The 23,813-nt window shown below is 39.7% G+C and overlaps 1 protein-coding gene across 15 annotated transcripts in view; it reads left to right on the forward strand.

Annotated features, from left to right (window-relative positions):
* ARHGAP15 (Rho GTPase activating protein 15) overlaps positions 1-23,813 on the forward strand; it is a 377,757-nt gene that overhangs the window by 17,776 nt on the left and 336,168 nt on the right. For all 15 annotated transcript variants that reach the window (XM_081929289.1, XM_081929290.1, XM_081929284.1 and 12 more), the window contains one exon: positions 20,949-21,023. In XM_081929289.1, coding sequence (XP_081785415.1) covers positions 20,949-21,023 — 75 coding nt within the window. The remainder of the gene's footprint in view (positions 1-20,948; positions 21,024-23,813) is intronic.

Consider the following 23,813-nt stretch of genomic DNA (forward strand, 5'->3'; position numbering starts at 1 on the left):
TTGAGGTCAACTTCACCCAGTGATGCACCATAGGTGTTGAGTAGTTTCTTTGTGCTTGAACTCATGGCAAAAGAAACTCTGACATAGTACTTCACACATGATCATGTACACTCCCCCCCCCCATGTAAGAAAGCTGACGTAAACTAATCAGTGAGTTTAGGTTTTGTTCAGGAAACCTTGTCTCTAATCCAGATGAAGTTGAGTCCCCCCCCCCATTTGCTTTCCATGTTACAGCCCCCTGGTGGGAGCTGCTTTTTTATGTGTTCATTCCTGTCACATTATGGCTTTAATGCTAAAAGCCACAAACCACAGCTGGTGAGACCCCACTGATGTAGTAGTAGGTATGTGAATTCAGGGGCACAGGATGAACTCATAGAAAAGTGACTTCTACAGCATGATTATAATATGAAACTTTTCACTGTAAACGATGCCCGAGTCAAAATATAAATCAAAGCAATAAGGTGCTAATGTAAATCCAGTTTGGATGGATTTACTTCTAACTTTAGCGGGATTGAGGTTATAGATATATGGTGTTCTTTAGGTATTTTCCAGCTGCATAAAAATTACTTATTCACGAGCAGTTCTTGTGTGGCTACAGGAGCATTTCAGTAGCCCAGCCATGTGGGCTGTAGGAATGGTGCTGATTCTATAGGGGGGAAAAGAACCATATAATCAGACCATGCCCCCACGGTAGGGGGTCATTTAGATATTATCCTGCCTGTACAGGAGGCAGATATGAATAAGTGGCTCCCATGCAGCTTGAAGAACATCTAAAGCTGGAATGTGTGCAGAGGAGGGCAACCAAGATATTCAAGGGTCTGGAAACTAAGCCTTATGAGGAGCGCTTGAAGGAGCTGCATATGTTTAGCCTGGAAAAGAGGAGACTGAGAGGAGATATGCTAGCCATCTTCAAATATATTAAGGGCTGTCACATGGAGGAGAGAGCATGATTGTTTTCTCCTGCTCTGGAGAGTAGAACTTGAACCAATGGCTTCGGGTTGCAAGAAAGAAGATCCTGACCAAACATTCGGAAAAACTTTCTGACAGAGGTGTTCAGCAGTGGAACAGACTCCCGTGAGAAGTGGTGGCCTCTCCTTCCTTGGAGGTTTTTAAACAGAGGTTAGATGGCCTTCTGTCATGGATGCTTTAGCTGAGATTCCTGCATTGCAGAGGGTTGGACTAGAGACCCTGGGTCCCTTCTAACTCTATGATTCTAAAGAACATCTACGTATAAGTCAATATGGATGACCATTTTACCACAGGTATGACCTTGATATGGTGAAATTGTCCATGCTACGTGGCACGGAATGCTAAGGCAAACAGCAGAATGAGTCTCTAAGACTGCTGAGGTAGTGTGTTCCCTTAGACTACAGCTGAGGGACACCAATTTTGAATATTCCCACATAAAACAAAATTCTCCCTGCAAACTGAAACTAGCATTATCAGGAAGAAAGGCCCAGCCCATGGCTTCCTATTTGCAGGGAGTTGTTAATACAGGAAATCATGAAGTGAGGCTACTGCCCATACTGCTGCCATTTTCCATGCATTCTGCTACCACATTCTGCATCATGTGTAAACTTAGGCCTGGTGCCAAGTAAGAGAAGGCAAAAGAGCTCATCTGGACAGCTGGTTGTTTGCACTCTTACTTTGAAGGGCAGTGGGCTGAATTCTGGTTTTGGAGAAGTGGGGTAAGGGTGATGGGGAAGCTAGTATGAAATCATAGCAATCTGAGCATTTGGTTCAGTTTGATAAGAATCACACTTTGTTGTTGTTTCCCTGGCCAGTAATTTCTTCCTTTCCTGTTTTTCTAGCAGCGATTATCTTAATACTTAAGACACAAAGCTTGATTCATATGCAGAGTTAGACACGTCTAAGCTCATTTCTTTAGGGCTAGGCATCTTTTGTGTCTTTTGCTACGTTTTTTCTAATACTGAGATTCTCCTATTTTATTGATATGCTATATGTTATTGGTAAAATAACTGTGCTCTGTATCCGTCCCTTTTCCTAGCCTGTTGGAGCAAGTTTCAGGTAACTGGAAGTAAGGATGAGAAAGGCGTCAAATTAAAATTCCCCTCCATTGTAAATTGCCCCCCCCCCCTTATAGTTTTATCCATCTAATTTGCTGGAAAACACTCTAATGGTGTTTCATAGAAGAGAAATCTTCAGTACAATTTTTGAAAGCCAGATTTAATTTACTCTAACCCCTTGATAGAAAGGTTAGGCAGTATGATGAAAACTAGATGAAATACTGTGTGAGCTGGGATGGCTGCTCCGTCACCACCATCATTTTTATTTTGATTTTATTTTATCAAATAGAATGCATGGATTGGATAAAACGTTTTGAAAATTTCCAGGCTCTCCCCTATCCTCTATGTTCTGACATGTCATGCTGTGAAAATATTTTAGTCTATTTACCAAGTACAAATTAGTCTTGCCAAAGGTCCTGAAAGTTTACTACTTCTGCTTAGATCCTTGCACTTCAAAGGAGGATGCAACTCTGCACATTAGTGATCACACTATGTTGCCGCAATTTTAAACTTGAACTTAGCTAAATTCGTTTATAATTCACTGCCGATTGAATGCTGCCACAAATGTACGAGGGGATACTTTTTTTTTTTTTTTGGTAAAGTTAGTCCTCTGATTACTAATTTGAATCAAAAGCTCTAACCTTGTTAGCATCTGGACTTATTTCCATAATAACAACCCCTTCAGAACCTACAAAGTAATGAATAATTGACAACAAATGAAATGTTTTGATAGTTGTCGGCACAAAGCATGTTTAATGTTTTGTGTTGCTTCCTAGCTAATTATGTAGATGACACATTTGTCAGACCTTGACTGCCATTAGAAACGTGTTTCCAGAGGGGAGAAAAACAGGCTATTCATAGAGTAATTAACTAGAATGCTCAATGACCTGTGAGAGATTCAAATGGCTGCCAGTTCAGACATTGTTTTGTTACAGAAGCAGAGGGGTAATTAAAATTCCAAATTACAGTGCTATGATGAAGCATTTGTTTGTTGACAGTATACTCTTACTCTAGTTTGTTAAAAAAAAAATTCTTTCAAAAAATGGCTTCTAATCCATTTTATGGCTTTAGGAGCTCTGTCTTTGAATTTACTGACAACTAATATTATGGTAAATTGCTCTTCCGAGAAGTACTGCAGGCTTTGGCAGTTTCATGGGAGCACAAGGTGGGTGGGATGGAATAGCAGCTCTTTCCCCTAAACTGACATACCATGTGCTGTCGCTGAAACGCCACTAAACTGCAGCCCATCTTGTGAAATGATATGTTCATAATTCTGCACAGAAGAAGATGTCTAGTTGCAGGGAGGAAATGGTTCAGGGAGAGGGATCGTAATCAAACAAATTGAGAAAGGTGTCTTAAAACATTACGGCAAAACCTTAATAGAATTGGCGCAGCGATGAGCATCGTTTAGGCAAACGTTTCAAGAAGCAGATGTAGTTGGAGGAAAAGTGGCTGTGGTTGCAGGGGGAGAGGATTGAAAAGGGAAAGTATAAAAGAAGACACCCCCCTAAAAAAAACACTGCATCATTCCCCCATCGTCTCTTATTAACAAATGGCCACGGCTAAGAATTTACATATTGAGAAAATATGTTTTTCTAACAAATGTAATGGGGGGTTTGTTGGAAAAGGCCAAGGTGGTAAAGTTCCCCAACAATGAATTTAATGCAAGCCCAAGTGAAATATTTATTTACTTTGCCAAAAGTGAGAATATGGTTCTGTTAAAAAGATCTGACAGAAGTAACATGGTGTTTGATGCAGGGAAGCTGACAGCGGCATGGAGTGAGCGCTGATTATCCTGAAGACACTGTCAGCTAGGATTGATTTCTACTTTCTCCCTTTATGTAACGGTTCCTGTAATACAGCTGACCCCAAATCACGTTACCTTGTCATCTCTCTGAATGGATCAAGAAGAGATGAGCTGAAAATAGCTAGGCACTGACCTTGAACTTGCCAGAACAGTGAGAAGTGACAGTGGCTTTGTGTATGTGTGTGTGTATGTGTGTGTGAGAGAGAGTGGGTTTCATGTACAAAGACAGCCAAGCTGCTTTTCAGTCAAGTTCACTTCAGCAGCACAAGGGGGCAGAGCAGCATTAGAGATTACAGGTGAAGCCAATATTCAACTTGCTTCCTTTCCTGCTGCAAAAGTGCTTCCTTGTGCCAGTCAGATATTATTATTATTTGTTATCGTACCAGTGAAGTCTTCTATAAAAAGCAGATTGACTGAAGTCTTGAGTAAAATTTGGACCTAACTGAAGAGTCCGAGTAGAACCTGATGGTGACTTCCTACACCTTGAATTCCTTGCTCACCTGTGCCGATGAATGAGAAACCAAATCTAGAAAATAAAATGCCAAACAATATCAGAAATGGCAGGCTACCTCCATGAGCTCCATGGTCCACAGTGCAGCTGAATTACCTTCCTTTTGAAGCCAATATGACAGAGAATAAATAGAGTTGCGTACATGAAAAGGCTCATATAGTTGGTAGGTTTCTACTTTTCTTATTTATTTATTTTTAAATCTAAGTTTGTGGCATGTTAGTATGCAAATTGCGCTCTTCAGTTCACCCCTCATTTGTCGTGCACACGTACCTTAGAAAAGATGTCAACACAGATAGTTATGATAATCTATTAACGTTCCTGATGCCTAGAAAAAAGATACTCATCTACTGTGTTTTCTCCTTTCCAACTTTTTCCCTTAGCATTTTAATGGAATCTTGGCATCCCTGGTATCAAAAGCCCTCTGCATCGAGGCACCTGGCTTCAGTGTTGTTTTCCACAGTGAAACATTGCCGAGAGCTGACATGTGTTAAGGATGTGTCTATTTTGTGTTTCATTTTGTCGTGGTCTCGTTCCCCCCCACGCCCCCTTTACTGAGCTTCAAGCAGGAAAACCATGTTTCTCAACTTGGCAAAGAGGCTATTGATAAAATGAGGGCATGCATGTCCCCTCAATATGGCTTCATTGCTTGGTCATAATCTAAATTCTTAAGTCCTTTGATTTCAGGCTTTGACTGCAGCACATGCATTCTGGGCTAGACACCCTTGCTTTGCAACTCCCAGATCTTAAGGGGCTCTTAAACATTCATGTTGGCTTTTAGTTTGGCAATCTGGAGGTGGAGCTACTTCAAAATCTTCCTTTGGTATGAAAGCAGTTCTCTAAAGAGATCTTGTTCCTTATGTACAACCTGGTTGAAAGGTATGGGCTAGAGGAAAAATGTTCCCCTGGAGTTTTGTTCCTGCTTTCATTGTGCTAGGCTTTTAATAAGGGACCCTATTCCCTGACGTGCTAGAAGTGAGTTTATTGCTACCATCTGTTTAATTGCCCTCTCAGTTTTCTTTGGGGAATCATGAAAGTATTTTACCCTGCCTTTGAATCTCTTGGTTCTTTTAAAAGACTGGGTAAAGTACACATCAATTTCCAAAGAGTATATTAAAAACTGATAAACAGCAGCATCTCTGAACAGTAAAACTCAAGGAAAACAATTTTTTAGATGAATGTTTGTTGTTTGTTATCAGCAAACACGGTGCTTGCAGTACAAGTAAATAAACAGGGTTGTGGGCTTTTGAGTTGTTCATTTTGCTTTTAGCTTTTCCTCATCTGAAATTGTTATTTTTAAATTATTTCTATCTCATAATTTCTTATTAAGCATAGTTTATACAGCCCTCTTACCAAGGATATCACAGAAATGAAGTTGTATCTTGAAATATACATGTGTTTTAAGGAGAGCTGTGACCACTGGGGTACAAATAACTCTAAATGGAACCCCAAACTCTATGTGTGGGTCCATTACACATTCCTAGAAACAATAATTGTAATAACTGTGTGTAAACTTTGTATTACACACTGTGAAGTAAAGCAGTACACTTCCAAAACTATCTTATGGTAACCATGATTTGAAGAATAATACAGGTCACCATGGTTCTGAACGTGCTGGTGTTCTGTAGTAGATAAGTGGCTGGATTTGAACCACCTGAGTTCAGATTTCACCTCAGCTGTGAAGCTGCTTCATTATCTCTTAGGCTACCTTACCTTCATGTATTCATTATGAGAAAAGCAAGGGACAACACCTGTAAAACCTGAGCTTTGTGAAGGTGATGTATTTTACTTTTTAAATAACTCCTGTTGCTTTTCTCAAGGTCTGCATGATTACTAAGACATACTGCAAATTTTTTATAAGCATCTGTTTGAAGTGGAGGAATTGCAATGCTAAATACATATAGAAAATACTGCTCAGAGGAGTGGTGGCACTGAAGAGAATACACATTCTGTAACATTTATATTATTTTGTTAAAATTGGGACAATCAGCTCCCTTCCATGTACATGTCATGCTCAAAATGCTATTAGATTCGAAATATGTAGGTACTGAAACTGAGAAGATTTGATCAAATTTCCCACAGCTAGTTTTGGGCACCTGACCTGCTTAGTTTCCCACAGGGGAAAAGAAAGCTCTGTTTCTTTAAATTCCCAATGAGAAGGGACATGTGTCTCCTTGCATTGAGTTACATTACATCACATCATGTGGCACAAAGTGACCCAACTCAACGTGACAGGAGAAGTAAAGAAAACAGATTCTTTTAACCATGCGTGTATATATGTATAGACCACTTTTAACAAAATGATGGCAATAAAGATATAATGAAGGGAGATGTGTACTTTTTCACCAGAGCCTAATAACATAGACTGCAGAGCTTGTCAATTCTACTTTACACAACTTAAATTACAACAGGCATTAAGAGTGTTGCTTGCCATAGACAAAGAATAATCAAATGTTGCTTCTGCCTAAAGCAGTCATTTTTTTATTAAAATGTAATAGGTCGCTGTATATACATTTTTAAAAGTAATTATTGATTTGGGTCCCAGTTCAACTGAACATGTATGCAGCAGTGGGATATTGGCTGTAGTGCCTCCACTGAGCTCACAACTAAGTCCTATGATTCAGAGATGTAATTTTTTGAGAACCAACACTCCCCTTTCTATAGGGTTTATATGTACAATCCTAAAAGTACAGCTGAAAACTGTAGGGGTATGTGTAGACCTGAGGGGAAGTGCACAGTGACTGGCCACTTATATGGAGGGCACTGCATCATTCATCCCAACATGAATCTGTATATTAACATTAGAAAAATATCTAAGCCTCAGTTTAGAGGTACAGTCAGCACCTGAATCCATTTCAGTCAGCACTTGACTGCGTGAACTGACTCCACTGAAAAATATTTTTTGAAGTGACAGGAAAATTATGCTGGTTTGATTTGTAATTGCTTGTTCACACATGGTAGTTGTTGTCTGATGATGGAGCCATCAAGCGATGAACATAGAATGCTGCAGCAACTTTGTGTATATCAAGTTTTGTCTTTGTAGCTCCTTGCCTGATATTATGGTGGCTGATGGAACTTTGAAACACTATTTTATCTATCAGAAACTTGTGATACTTTAAAAAAAAACCAACCCCCCCCCCCGAGCAGCGACTACAAAATGTTTGTACCTGATAAATTCTAAACTGCATTAATGCACAAAGTGTGGCTGCCCATGGTTGCAGTTATTGAAGTTGCAACTGAAACGATGTCTTGCCTATTTGATCTTCAACCAGTAGCTCTTATCCAGAAGCTTTTGTTTCACATTAAAGACACTAACGATTGTCTCCACAAAGTGAGCCGCTTAATAGTCAGAAAATGTTAAACCAGGGTGTGGAGGGGGTTGATAATCACCTTTGATAGCTCTTCATTGCAACATCATATACCAGCCATGAACTGCAAGCCAAGTATTAATAGATCTGTTTAATAAAACAACTCAAAGTCCAATTTTAAACAGGATTTATTAGCTTGTGCTCCTCTAGACAAAGCCGCAATTATTCAGTTTATACCTGAAAAGGGAGTGAGGAATGTTTTCCCTGCTCCTGCATCAAAACTGTGCTCAGTTTGTGTGTATGAAATGACAGCTTCCACCTTCCTCTTTTGAATCCAGCTTCTAGTTTTTCAGAGGGAGAGGGAAGAGAATCATAAACACACTGTTCATCTGCTATAGAGCTGCTGTGACTGCCTTTAGGCAGGTAACTATGAGCCTGTGTTCTCATCCATGGTGTCTGCATTGGTAATGGCTGACTACCAAGTTTGTTGAATGATAGACACATCTTATCCACACTGCAACGTTTCCCCCAATTGCAGAACTTTAATTTCTCCTTTAGGAATGAATGACAGCCATTCCGTTTGTAAAGACATATCCTGGGGTACTCAGAGTAAAGCCCAACAGAATTCAATGGGATCTTCTGAAACCTTAGTCAGATTTTCAGGTGCCATGGGACCCAAACTAGGGTTTTTGTGGTTCTGGTTAAGATATCTTTGTTAATATCAAAGTAAAATGCTGCTTCTCAGCTCTAGAGTCCAAATGAAAGAGAACAGTATGTAATTTCAGACACCTTTTAACTGTTGAAAGAGAAAGAAAAACACTCAAAAGCAACTTAGTTTTTTAAAGGAAAAGAAAAGAACAATACTTTTGTAATTCTGCATTTCTGATGAAAATCACATATAGGGGTTCTTGAAGAATTCAGTCTTTGTAAATTCCTAAGAATGTCCCTCTCATCTACTGGGTAACTGGCCTAATGTGTGGATCAGAACTTAAGTTAGCCACTGGATTTTTGATGTTCATGTGTTCCGGTGCTGTGCTCTGTTTAAAAAAAACATAATAAAATGTCTAGACAAACAAGCTTTGATGTACAATGGGGTATACTATGTATGTATGGTATTACCCTTCTAAGTATTGCCTTTCTTGGAATTACAAATCTGGTTTTTGCTCAAATTGGAAAAAAAGCTTCCTCCTAAGATCAGATCCCTAAATTTTATCTTGATGAAATAATGTTTGATCAGTGGATGATCAAAATGAGGAATCTCTTCTTTGAAGTTTGATTGACACAGGTGATTCTGAAGTCAGAAACATGTTTGGTCATATAATGTACTGTAGAACTCAGCTCTGAAAGAAGAGGCACTATGAGAGGCATGGGAATATAAAGTGTTCAAACTTTTAATTTGGTCATTTTTACTGTCTGTGAATACGAATTCCCTTACCTGATTACTGTGTGAAATGTACCATGTACTGGAATCCAGGAAGATAGTCTTTCAGTTGTAATTGTGAGTTTAAACAATGGAAAGACATCTTCCCTAACATCTTTCCTGGGAACGGTTCATACCAGATAAATGTAGCCATCAGCAGACAGCCGTGTTTTATTTGTGATGCATTCTGACTTTGTTTATTAAGTAATCATTTCTGGGTACAAGTGTCAACACAATTTGCTTTTTGAATAATGTGAAGCAGATAACCTCAATTAGCAAGCAATTACGGTAATTTTCATACTAAACGCTCTCCTTAATTGTTTTCGAAACCTGAAACTAAAACTGTAATAAATAATGAATGGTGAGAATACATTGATTTAAGGGGCTCCATGGTGATTTTTCTATAGAGATGTGCTCAACCTACCAAGCAAAATTCCAAAAACCAGTATGGGTTCAATGTGGATTTGGCAGGCTGGGATAAAAGGCTTAATCATGGACTTATACTTTGCCTTCTTCCTCACAGTAACTCTTCCTTATATCTCCTCTTATAAGATACCATGTTCTTCTGTTCTTCTGTTCCTTCTAGAATCTATCCAATACACGCTCCTTCCTGAACTTATTTAATCTGATAGATGTCCTGCTCAGTTATTTCTGTTAAAAGAACCCTAGTTTTCTATTGGCCATTATCTATTGCCTCATCCACTGAAGTACCCACTATTTCCACTTATGTCTACTTATACTTTTAAACTAGGCTGCCAAATCCATATGGGGATCTGAGAGATGAGGGAAAGGGTGGGTTGGCCATATGAAGCTGTAATTTAAATACCTTGGAACATGCTGGATGTTGTATATCCTATAGCAGTTTGTTCAGTAGCTCTGTTTTGTAAAATCTGCATGCATTGTTGCTCAGATCCAAGGCTTGTGAAGCCTGTGAACCCATTGATTCACTCCTGTCTTTCAGGGGACCCCATAAGAGCACCAAAAGAAATAGCTGCTCAACGATTTGTTTTTTACTGGATTTTTTTTTATAAACGTGACAGAAACCCAGTCAATAATATGAATTTAATACCTGCAGTGGGTTGAATGTATGTTTAAATTGAAATGGGTCTATTCCTCAGTATTAACAGCATTCACACATGTTCACAAATGGGAGTGGGGGAACAGGATCAAAAAATTAGTGTCACGTGCAAAAATGCCCTCACACCTTATTTTCGGATCATAAGATCACTATTTTTATAGTCAGTTGTTTAGGCTGTTGCAATAAACCTCACAACGTAGAAGAAATACCAACAGAAGCATCTTCCAAAGTGTGAAGGAAGAAAGTTTGTAGGAAAGGGCAATGCTAATGGTACTGGATATAACAGGGCACTTTAATATTTAATTGTGCTGCTTTGTCTTAAGGTTCTAAACGGTCTGTTAATAAATGCCCCATAGTAAGCAGGGTCATGTGTATTACTTCAAATAGATAAACAACAGCCCAGATTCAACTAACGAGTTGTTATTAATAATAATAATAATAATATAATAATAATTTATTATTTGTACCCTGCCCATCTGGCTGGGCTTTCCCAGCCATTCTGGGCGGCTTCCAAAAAAATATTAAAATCCTCTAATACATCAAACATTAAAAGCTTCCCTAAATAGGGCTGCCTTCAGATGTCTTCTAAAAGTCTGATAGTTGTTGTTCTTTTTGACATCTGGTGGGAGGGCGTTCCACAGGGAGGACGCCACTACTGAGAAGGCCCTCTGCCTGGTTCCCTGTAACTTGTTCTAGCAGGAACTGGCAGTGCAATGGGGCTTTCTCCCTTCCCCTCCCCATGTGTCCCCCATCAGCTCTGGGGGCTTGGGGGAACTCCCAGAGCAGCATGCAAGGTGAGGAGAGGGCAAGTGTGCCTTCTAGGAAGCAGAAATACTTGTGCTAATGAAACAATCCTCGTAATGAATTCACCACACCACGTTTGTTCTGTGCCCCTGGTCAGATTATAGGAAGTGCTAGCCTCCTATCTAAGGTGAGGAACCTGCAGGCCTCAAAATGTTGCTGCACAGCAACTCCCATCATCCGTAGCTGTTGGCCGTATATGTGAAAGGCTGCACCTGTTAAAATTCCCAACAAGTGGAAAGAATTGACTGAGGGTATCTGCAGTCCATCACAGGGACAGATAGCAACTACCCTGGAGTAATGTTTTGGGGGAAATTCAGTTAATGATATAGTAAGCACAGGTTCTGAGCATCTAAAAGATTTCACTGATGAGTAAAAACATATGTGCTTTGTGTAATTTTGTGACATATGCCTAAACATAAACAAGGCTCCAAGCAGCAGCAATGAGAAACATTTTGTGGGATCCCCTCCCTGCACCCCAATCCCTTATTCACATTGTTAATGTAGATGTCCACTGCAGTCTGTTAGATGTCTAAATAGTTGAAAGTTGCACTCAGATGTTACAGGTGGTGTGTGGTTTATAGTTTTAGCCATTCTACACTGTACACTGCTTCATCCACAGGGTTAACAATAGTACATATTTCATCCGCCGTCTTCTAATTATTGTTAACTTCAGCAAGCACCATTGCAAAATCCATCAAAAATGAGTTTTCACAGCAGTGCTTTATGTGGCCATTGATTTTCTCTCGTGTGGTTTTTCTTCATGTTCCTTGTTCTCGGTGACCCTGAGACTCAGCTTTGTTCTGGACTTGTAGCCCATGGCAGTAAAGTGGGGGAGATGAGGCATGAGCTGAGATGTAGAGCATGCATAAAGGAGGAGACATGTAAAAACTGAAATGACATGGCAGCTGAAACATCTTGTTGCTCATCCGGGTTGCATGTTTGAGGAGAGAATGGGAAGTAAATTGTGATATGCAACTGAATAACAGCCGACAGGGTGGATGGTTTTAAGGTATGTGGATGCTCAGTCACATAGCGCAGGCAGAAGGCCAAAGGACAAGGAGCTGTTGGGTGTCCTTACAGTCAGATTGTAGCCTTATAGCCTAAAAAGACGAGGAGGCATTGATTTACAAAAACACAAAACACAGAGCTCATCTAAACTCCGGAAAGACAGAGAGCACCAGGCTTTAAAATGAATTTGACATGCTGTTTTATAACAATTTGAAATTCAATAGCTGTCATATGTGACGTAATATTTTTGCACCTTAAGTATCTAATTGTTATGTATGCTTGCTACTAATAATAATGGCACACCTGCCTCATGTCATAGGAAGCGTACATCAGTCACTGAAACATGCATGGCTTTGTGATTTTCCCATTAAGCTTGTAGCATTGTTTTTCAGCTCTAACCTAAGGCTTTGTCTGTACCAGCTATTGCACTTAAGTTGTTCCTAGGACTCACCTGTGTCCCAGGAGACCCTTGATCTGGCCTTTGTGTGCTTAAAGATGATGTGCAAAATTGCAGGCATAACTTGCAAATGAATCCTCTAGCAACCAGAACTCTAGCCTGCTGCTTTAAAGGGCGGGTTGGAAGCTTTGTTGCTGTGCAGATTCTCTGAAGTGGGCACCTCCTGGTCTAGTTACTTTTACTGAAGTGAAGTGTTTCCCTTTCCTAAACACAAAGTAATTAGACCACATTCTGCTTATGAAATTACCGGGAGGAAAGGAACCTGTTTCTTAAGCAGGCTGTAGGCATGCTCAGGCCCGAACACACACATGCTCAAACTGTGAGGGGAGGGGGGGGGCTCCCAATCACTGAGCCATTTCTGAAAGCATTCAGCTACATGTGCTGAACCTCCCTTCAGACCACCATGTTAAAGGCCCAGTGGTCTGAGGAGGCTCCCGCACACTTAGAGACAGGGATTGTATGTAAGCCCTCATCCATGCTTTGAGCACTTGTACGTTCACATGAATGCCTGACCACAAGTTGTATAGCACGAAAAGTTCCAGCCATCTTTTGCCTACCTGAAACAGCAGGCTGCAAGGCCTATCTATTTGCAGTTTTATTTTTAAGCATCTGTTCTAGCATGTCAGTTCTGGAGTTTTCTTTAGCCAACATTCACAGGATTTATCACTGTAGGAAATGTCTACCTTTGATTCATTCTCAGTGGAGAAAACCCAGAAGAGCCATAATTGGGAGTGCTACCTTGGATATGAAGAGGACCGCACCTGCTGTTCCAATGGCCTTACCCTTGGAAGCGCAACTGGTGCAAACAGTCCTAACTGATTAAGACTACCCCTGAGTTGAAGACTACAATCCAAGGGTGTTTGTCGCACAATTTTGAGGCACTTATTCATTATGGTCCAAGCCACTGAAGGGGCCACGTGCCCTTCTTCACACACAGATAATTGGAACGAAAACAAAACAAATGTGATGCTGTTGCTGAGCTCACTATCTGAACAAGCTGTCTCAGTAGAAACATCAAGGTACTAGGCAATATCATCATATTTGAAATGAATTGACTATCCACCTTGTTTGCTTTCCAGCTTTCCTAATTTATTGGCTGTATTTGTTTTTCTTATCTATCCTGTGACATACAAGGAAATGGAGGAAGAGATAGAGAAATGGCTATTCCCCAGGTTGGGGTTTTCTTGTTTGCTTTTTGTCAATTTACTTTTGGCCCTTTTTTCATTTATTATATTGTTCTCAGAAGTACTTTAAGAAACTTTAGACCTTAAAATTATAATAAAAAGATGTATTTCACAAAAGAAAACTTAGCCCTCAGACAGTTCTCTGTGGAATAATAAAACAAACATATGCCCGCATCCAAAGCCCCTTTGTGAAATGAAACCGAATGCTGAGAAGGAATCCCATGACCTTCACAAGCGGGAGAGCCTCTTCAATTTAAAGCAAAAGAAACAAAAATATTGCCCTGCTTTAAAAATGCCACAGTCGTCTTTAATTAATTACTCAGCTCTGAATGAGACACTTTTTGCTGTTGTTGTTTATACTTACAAATATTTTGATCAGGACTAAATTTAAAATGTGTGATTTGTGAATAAACTTCCTTGGCTGCTCTTTCTTTATTGGTGCCATAATTTTGACTTATGGGTATTTTGATCCTGTGTTGAGGCTAGCTGCGGCTGCATGATGATAATCTAAATTATAGTCTGATTTCCATTCTAGCAGCTTTCTCCTCCCCCACCCCCAACAATCACCTTAGTTTCAGGCAGTCATCTTTGTGATAATAGAGGTATTGGTAGAAAGAGCTATTGAAAGCATTCCCCTTTCTATAGCTTTATCATTGTATTAGATTTGTTTGTTTGTTTGTTTGTTTGGAAATGGTATGCCGCCTTTGAGACTTTTATAACAGAAAGATGGTATATAAATATCTTAAATAAGAAATCACAATTTTTTGCTTGGCATGCTAAGTACGCACAGTTTTGATTAACTGCAACACAGCACACAGTGTTAGCATAGAGGAAGGACTTCCTGCAGGAGAAAAAGTGATCACTTACAATATTTTGCAGGCTGCCCATCTAAACCCATCATTGCCTGGCACCTACACACTAAGGGCAAGGTTCCAGCGAACTTGTGAGTGGGCAGCATGCCATCTGAACAGATGGGCATGGAAGTAGGCAGCCAGTAGACCATGTATGTGCATCAACTGTGGGTGTTGAGGGCAAGATTCCCAATGGAGAGTGTCCAAACAGCTGTCTGGCCTGAGCCAACATGCCTACGACCAAGGAAGAGTGCCATCCCTAAATCCTGCTGAGTTGGATTAACCTTCAAAAAATAAAAATTGCTTCTGCAGTAGCATAAGGTGAGCTTTTGGCTTGTTTAAATCTGGGAGAATGAATTAGGCAGGCGAGATAAAAAGAAGCACTAATGAAGCATCCGCTAGAGGGGAATAAATATAGGGCAAGGAGTATTAAAAATACCACTAACACAAGGGCATTTCTCAGTAGATATTAGCCAGCAGTTTGTAGCATTCTTGTTAACTCTTCAGCTCCCAGAATGGTAAAAACTTTCAAAAAGGGCAACATTCCAGCAGAACTGAAACACCCTTCTGGTGGAGCTATCTCATTTTCCAATGTGTCATTTACACTGGGAATGTTGTTATGCCCTATTCTGCAGCTCTAGTTGTATGCAAGTATGAATGCATGCATAAGAATGTGAATACTATGGATGTACTTCAATTTATGCCTGCAGTTCTCAGCCCAGCAAATGAGTTGTCCTTAGCTAGATCACTTTATTGGTATCTAATTGTTTGATATAACAGGACACAATGAGAGAGAAAACTGCTGCTGCTTTTGCCAACAGCTTTGGTATTGGACTTGGACCTGGGGAAACCACTCTTCATATTCTGTTCTTGATGGTCTTTGAACTTGATGGTTCTTTAACTTCCGTTACCTATCTGTAAAATGGGAGTTACTGTGACCTGTTTTTTAAAAGATGAGTTAAACATTTTGAAACATGCTATATTAATGCTTATTAAAACTCAACTAATAAACCTGGCTAAGTGCCATGGAAACTTTACGAGAAAATTTTAAAAGATCATTGTAAAAGTCAGAAAATGAAGCTGAGATTCAAGGCTTGAGCAACAGAAAGTCAAGTACAACTAGGATATGATTGATTATAAGTTCATGCACTAGTTTATATGTTATGTCTTTCATAGCAAACTCATTTGCAGCATTTTCCACTAGGTTTAGTTGTTTCATGCCTATAACTTGTAGCTCAATTTCCCATGTGAAATGGCTGCATAGGAATCATGTCCTACAACCATACGTTCTTAGTAATGGTAGGAAAGCTTAACATAAGACAGAGTAAGCCACGTCTATAGAGTAAGCAGCTCTACATACTACTGTAATTATGCCATTCTGAAGATTGGTTCAGGCTGATTCTACATATTGCCTATAATGTATGGCCTGGCTCTAAGATGACTGATACAATTTCACATTTGTAACTGAGCAGATTTGGGTCGGGCCTACACTTGTGAGAGAGACCAAATGAGAACCTCATGTGTATTGCTTTAAGCCACATACAAGAAGGATGTGACAAAAGAATAGCAGTGTTTCATAAAAGGAATGAATTGAGTCAGGGAACTAAGAATATAGCTTATCATTTTTTTGTAACTAAGATAATAAAAACAAAATATGACACCTGGCCTATATAGTCTAGTATCCTGTTCCCCAAAGTGGCCTTTCATGTCCCTTCAGGAAGTCCACAGGCAGGACATGAAAACCATAGGCTCTTCCTTTCTGTTGCCCACTTCCACCAGCTATTATTCAGTGATCAATAAGCTTGGGCTCTGAATTTGACCAGTCCCTTAGGCCATCTAAGATATTAGCCACCATCCCATCTTGCAGAAGTGAATTTCAAAAATTACGGTATGTGCTGTATCATCAGACGTATACCCTAATTTTCCTTTAGAAAGTACAGAGCACATAAGCACCACAGCATTAGGTGTTCCCAGATCATTAAATGTGTCCACCATGTCTTGCTCCTTTTTATAAGTTGACCCAATCTTATAGGAGAACCTATTGATTTATATGTATACCCCCAACCTTATGGCTTTAGTTGCAACAGCAACCAAAATACAAAGTAAGCCATTGCCCTGATTCACCTATTGTGACATGGCACATTAGGAGCAGTTCTTCTTTCATGCAGTCATCCAGAGGGTCACACAATATTCTGAAAAACTAGTCAGATCTAGACATCTGGCACTTGATTCTGCTGAGGTTTGCTAGGACAATTAACATACATAACAGTGCAAGCAGATCAATAAGGCTGTAACATGCATCTACATACAGATGTGCTCCAAGCTATGTAATCCAATTAATCCATGGTATGAAGTAAGGTATAGGGACACAGGTGGCGCTGTGGGTTAAAGCCTCAGCGCCTAGGACTTGCTGATCGAAAGGTCGCAGTTCGAATCCCTGCGGTGGGGTGCGCTCCCGCTGCTCGGTCCCAGCGCCTGCCAACCTAGCAGTTCGAAAGCACCTCCGGGTGCAAGTAGATAAATAGGGACCGCTTACCAGCGGGAAGGTAAACGGCGTTTCCGTGTGCAGCTCTGGCTCGCCAGAGCAGCGATGTCACACTGGCCATGTGACCCGGAAGTGTCTCCGGACAGCGCTGGCCCCTGGCCTCTTAAGTGAGATGGGCGCACAACCCCAGAGTCTGTCAAGACTGGCCCGTACGGGCAGGGGTACCTTTACCTTTACCTTTATGAAGTAAGGTGCATAGAAGGTGCAAGTGAGAATGTATACACTAACTAAAATATATTGGACCGCTGCTCAAGTTTTCAATCCCTTGCGGGGTTACTCACAAGCAATGCTTGTTGTACAGGACTCTAAATCAGGGCTCTGGTTCAGTGCAATATGGGTGCAATAACACATATTGATTTTCCTTTATTTAAGATATTATACTGCTCATTATCCAGATTAAGTTGGGACTGTTTATAATAAATTTCATTGATATCTTGCAGGATTGGGAGGGAAGTACCTCCATAGGCTTGAGTATGAAGGAAGGCTCTCTTACTCTGTTAAAAGGTCTATAAGGTTTTGATTTATAACTGAACTGAGGGTCAAGGCAAGCAAAGCCATTATCATCATTCTTACACACACTAGGGAACTGAACTGTGTACAGAGGGCAGTGTACTTAAAAGGAGACATAAGGAAGGAGAATGTAACACAGATCTGTGTTGTTGTTGTTTTTTTAAATCTGACGTTTACAGATTCAAACAAAGGAATGTGATATAGAACTCAGATAGTAAATGTACAGTCCAGCTTCTTTATTAAACAATGTGTGGCTAAAAGTTCTAGTTCGAAGCAGGAGTGAAAGCAACTTCCTTTTACTTGTTCTACTTAAGGACCCAGTATTAGCCCACTGCAATATCACTCTTTTTCACTAGGAGCTACTTCCTTGTTTCAATAACCCTGGTAGTCCTCATTTTTGGAACATGTTGCAGTTGTGTTCTGATTCTTGGTAACCCTAAGTTACATGCATTTGTTCCATTTTGCTTATCACAAAGCTGTTCGCCATAAAGTTACATTGTCAACCCTTGGTTTACTTCAGGATAACTGGCATATTTTTGCAGAAATTCTGCCTTTGCAGAAACTGACAATGACTTAATTCCTGGATGCTAGGAGAAATCTAGCAGTATTGTTATACCCTTTAGCTAACTTGGGGGGAGGGAAGAGGGGAAAGTTGCTGAGGTTGAATTTAACAAAACCAGATTTGCCCATAGACTTGCAAGCGCTTAGTGTGTGGACTTTTTAATGCTTCAGGTGACATTGCTGCTGACTGAAGAATGTTCATCAAATCATAAAACTGCTGATAAGCCAGCTTTCCCGAAAAGGAACCTTCTGTAGGTTTCTCAGACATTCTTAATACTGTACTTGAAGCTTAGTGGAAATGATTGAGATTATTAGAATATGTGGTGGAAAATGGGAGAGATCCCAAGGGTTTGACCATGCACTATCCCTTATGCCCGAATCTTAAAATATCATACCTGCTTGGAGTGTTAACAGCACAACATTATTGTTAACATGAGTGTGATATCATTTTGGGGTCATTACACTAGCACAGTGACATTGGCAGGCCTCATCCTAAATACTCATATGCTAGACCAACAATTCTTCAGATTAGATTATTAGTCTGTGGGAAATTGTCATTTTTCTAATCTTTCTTTTGTCTAGTATCAACATCTATACATAGCAGTGCCAATACATTGTCTAAAATGGATATACTATATTAGAAAGGTGACACACTGATATATAAGCATAGTGTACTTTTCCTTCATTGATATGTGCATAATTTTTATTGATTCTCATGATAGCTCTTTGAGGGAGGTCACTAATATTCCTTTTTAAGGACTGCCCACAATGTTATAACACTTCTCACTTTTCACTTATCTGTTGAAATCAAGAATACACAACATACGCCTGTGTGTGTGTGAAGAACGTCCAATTTTCCCTCGGCTTAAAATTGCAGCGTTAAAGTGCTTCACTTTAGCTTGATCACTCCCAACGTATTCTCTTTGAATCACTGATGGAGTATCATTTATTGACCCCCAAGGAATGCTGGGAGGTCATTTTCTTTCATTCTGGGTAGAGAAATGATCTCACAACTTTATCTGCTATGTTATATGTAAAAGTATAATTAAGAGTGGGGATCTTTGAGAGAATAAAAATGATATAGACCTGAATAGTTTAGATAGGGATGTTGTAGCATGAATATTAGCACCAGATCTGTATAACATTAAAAGATATGGAGAGGGGAGATAAATGGAACTAATTTATTTTGAATTTACACACATGCCTCAGTTTGTATTAATATTAAAGTTCTATCCAAAATCTAAATGGAAAGTCTGACATCTTAGAAGTTCTCTCAACAGCATCAGCAAATCATTCTTGTTTACCCTACATGCTAATAAAACGGGAGCATGACACTCCTGAAAACAAGATTGCAAAATACAGAAAATGTGGTCTGACATTTTTTTCTCCCCAAAGGAGGGACTGCCACTAACGAAAGTATTTCTTATGAAGGCTCGATTGCTTAAGATGCAGAATATTAAGAGAGAAAAACACTTTAGGACACAGCCATGTCACCAGCTGTTACTCATTTCTAATGAAATTGTTAAGTGATATTCCTCATAAATAGGTCAGCGAAACTTTTGAATCACAGAGACTGTTTTATCTGTTTTCTCTGTGAAACGTTGGTATTAAATTTAGAATGGGTAATTCATTAAGCTCATTAGCTATCACTGGGAGAGTAGAGCACTTTCTAAGATGTAGGTTTCAGGGCTTAAAACGTTAGTGCTTACAAATAAACATGAAAGCAGTGTGTGCCGTAAAATATGGGATCATAATATTTTAAAGTATATTTTGAGGGAGGCCCTCTGGATTAATTATGAACATTTTGTAGAGTCCGACATTTACATATAAACAGCATATATTATGGCTTCTTGTTAACTGTGTTTTAGTATGAAAGAAGACAGGGAGCCTAGTTAAAAAACCAGTCAAAATTTACTGATTATTTCTGTTTTGGATAAAAATAACACATTTCTTTATGTGTTTCAGTCCTGCATGGCAAACTGTGGTTCCTTTTAAAACAAAGCACAATTAAAATCTACCAAGAAATAGTTTCTTATTTTGGTTCACTTACATAAAATGATAAGGAGGTAGCATCACCTCCACCCTTCAGGCAGATCAGTGCCTGGATGGGAGGCCAGGACCTGTGCCATGGAAGAGAAGTGAAAGATGTAAATGTATTAATAAATAACTTAGAGCAAAGCACCTCTGATTCTTTCCCTCTTTCCTTAAATTTCATTGACATATTTTAAATACATATGGTAAGCTCTTTTTTGGGGGGTGGGGTGGGGAGAGAGCATAATCCACAAATAGAAAAGAAGGTGCTAAATTACACGAGAGCTCCCATAGCAGGAATTCATATGTGTAGCACTAGGGAAGGAAGAAGAACCTACCTGCTGCTGCCACAGCTGCCAACATTGCAGGCAGGTAAAATGTAGTGGAGGTGATGAAGTTGGGGGAAAGCTAGGAGATAACAGGGCTGGGAATGATGCTTTTCTCTCAGTGGCAATTGGGAGAGCAATTGCATCTAACAAAGCTTGTAACTTGGCTTGGAAATAACCGATTGTCCAACCTTTTCAGAAAAGTTTTCAGAGTCCATCTATGACTTGAACTGAGAGGTCTTTGACTATCTCAAAACAATACCGACCGACTTTAAAGAGTTATTGAAAGGGTTAGTGAGCAGGGACATTAAACACGGAATTATTATTACTAGAGGTAGTGAGGGATAAAATGTTATAAATAAAGAAGGCTGCATGTCAGTGTTATTAGCATGCAGATTCTTAGCACTTAGCGCAGAGCAAACTGCGTATGTTCTGTTAAGTTACTTTCAATCGACCCTTCCTTGTTCAGCATTGTTTGATTTGATGCTAGCAGGTTCTAACTTGTAAATGAATGCATTTTCAGATATCCCGTCATAGAAGGAATCATTCCCAACACAATTTAACACTTTCTGAGTTCATCAGCCCACTGGAGCAAACGGTAAGCAATTGTATTACAGAATTTACAATTTATTGATGTAGTTCTTTACTTCAGATTTCATTAATCAAAATGTAATGCATGTTTTTTGGAGGGTAAGTACTTAGGGCTGCAGATGCCTCAATATATTAATAGGGTGAAGAGAACTAAAGATTTGGGGGAAGGTTGGTTAAACAGTGAAAAGAATAATTTTGGAATCTACAAACCATTGTGGTGAATGATATACAATTTCAATTACCCATTAACTCAAGAAAATTAAAGCTGACATTTCAGCAATACTAATAGATATTTATTACATGATGACATTGCTTATCCAAAAATGGATATGTTCAGCAAAATGAATAAAATCAAGAGAAAATGCTAGGCATGAAGTTGCTTTCTGAAGAGTTTGCCACTCAGTGAGGAGCAGGGATAAACCTGTAGAAAACCTGTAGAAAAATTAGTCCTGGTGTGTTCCCCGTTTCCACTTGCACTATGGTTCCTAAAGTAGATGAGAAACTCTCAGATAGAGATAAGTCTGGATTTGCTGCCAATGTGCGCCCAACTCTGTTGTTCTGCTGGCACAGCATGTCTGCAGTAGCATGCTGGTCCCAATTAGTTGGCACCACCATGCCAAGTCCCAAGAATGAACCCGCATGCTTGGTTGGCTCCCTAGTGGTGTGGCTGAATAGAGAGAAAGCTTCTTCCCTCTGGTTCATGCCTAGGCAGTCTTTGCCATCACCAGCTTCTCCATCCTCCCTCCAGTACAGCACAGCTCAGCAAATATAGTGAAATTTGAAACACCTAAAATTTGAATAGCTAGATGATGAAAGTGACTTTAACTGAGAGAATGATTTTTGGACGTAGGGAGGGCAAACTGATTCTGTTGATATTCTGCTAAATCTAAGAACTATAGCTTGCTCTGTCAGAGAGAGTACAATCCCATCCAGGGCAGATAATTTCTTGGGCACAGGAACCAGTCACGCATGGAGCCTCTGACTTGCCAGGATTCAAACTCAGTTTATTTTCCTTCATTCAGTCCACCAAATTCTTTTTGCATTTGTTTTACAACTCTACTTGTTAATTCTGACTCTTGTGTTCTTGCAAGTTTTAATTAATAACTATTTTACTTGCAGTTTTTATAGAAGTGGGACTCTCTATTCATTTCAGAAGAAGAAACCCATTTCCAGTCGTGCATCATTTTTATGTACCTAGAACCTCCCCTTCCTCCTCTCAAGGACGTAAGAGGCATATAACCAAATGTTGCCACAATGATGTGGGAACTGATTCTCCGTGGTACACCTCAGCGACTCTCCAGTAACATCTATATTGAGGAACCATGGGATGAGTGCAAATCCTTCTAATATAAATGTTGCTTGGTCCCTTGGAGAACAATGTGGCCTTGGAAAATCACTATGTCATTGTCCATACTCACATGGTTCCTCAATACAAATATTACCGAAGAAGAGTATATAAAACAAGACCACAGGTCAATTTCTACCATATTGTTGCACTTATGTATGAATTGGGCCATGGAAGCCTTTGTTGACAGTAGTGCTCTGTATATGCACAGAAACTTCTTGCCAGCAAGATAAAATTCTTCTACGGGTCTAACCTCCAAACCTCAGATCTAGATTGCAGTTGTCACCATACTCCTATGAATTCTTTGCTTTCAGGTAGATGTTCAAGGCCTCAGAATATGAACTGTATGAGAGAGATCTCAGAATTAACTATTTAGCAGATGTTTATTTGTATAAATAAAAAATAAATATCAAACTAAGTTTTTGGATCAGTGCAGTATGGTTTATGGTGTAAATTTATTTGTTGCTTTGCTTTTACGGAGAACCTTTCGAATAGGAAATCTCATCTCCTGAACATTTTCCTAATCTAGGAAATTCATCCGCCCTCTACACTGGCCTCCACCCATTTAGCTGACATATCCCAACTGCTCCTTCCTTCCCCAGCGTCCTGCCCTCCAATAGATTCCCCTTCCCTCTTACCATAACATTCCATTCTCCAGGCAATTCTTCCTCCTATCCAGTCATGCTCCAGAACACAGACCTTCTTTAAAGCAATGCCCCACTGCTCTCAGTAAGACTTCTGAATAATTTTTTATACTGACTTCATAATTTTTTTCCTTGCCATTATGTAAAATATACAAGCACACAGATAACATCTATAGAGATATTGCACGGCATAGTCACGTAGATGCATTAACTGCATGAAATATGAACAAGCATAAAGCAATAAAAGCATGTCATTTTATCCTTTCCTTCGCCCCTATACAGAGTCCTTGAATTCTTCTGCCTTATTTCTGTGCTCGTTTATGTTCAGGGCTATTGCTCCCTCAACCTTTCTTCAGCTAGAAAGGTGCAGGAACAGTACAGCTAAAAAACAACACCCCCAAACAAATGATGGATATTTATTGAGGCAGAAAAGATAGCAAGTGCTGTAAGGACATTTCATGTTCAGTAATCTCATGCCATCCATCTGTGGAAGGAATGAAACGATAACCTGAATCCTCCTGGAAGGATTGTGATGGAGACATTTGAACAGATGCTCACCAATGCAAAACACACGTGTCTTTCTCTGGTGCAGTTTTGACGTAATGTTTCCAACCTCTGAGGCCTGGTCATGTGTCAAAGGTTCAAAGAAAAGGACTGTGGGAAGAGAGCATGTAATTCTGTGGCTCACTGCCTCCTCACTGTTACATCTGTGTCAGCCCAGAGTTGCAATTTCTGGTTGTCGCCTGTTTCCATTGGAATAAACTACTTCGGCAAGAGGGGGAAATGACCAAAATTGGGATCTGTTTCA

This window comes from Podarcis melisellensis (assembly GCF_964234715.1).
Source record: "Podarcis melisellensis genome assembly, chromosome: 1".
In the NCBI taxonomy this organism is placed as follows: Eukaryota; Metazoa; Chordata; class Lepidosauria; order Squamata; family Lacertidae; genus Podarcis; species Podarcis melisellensis.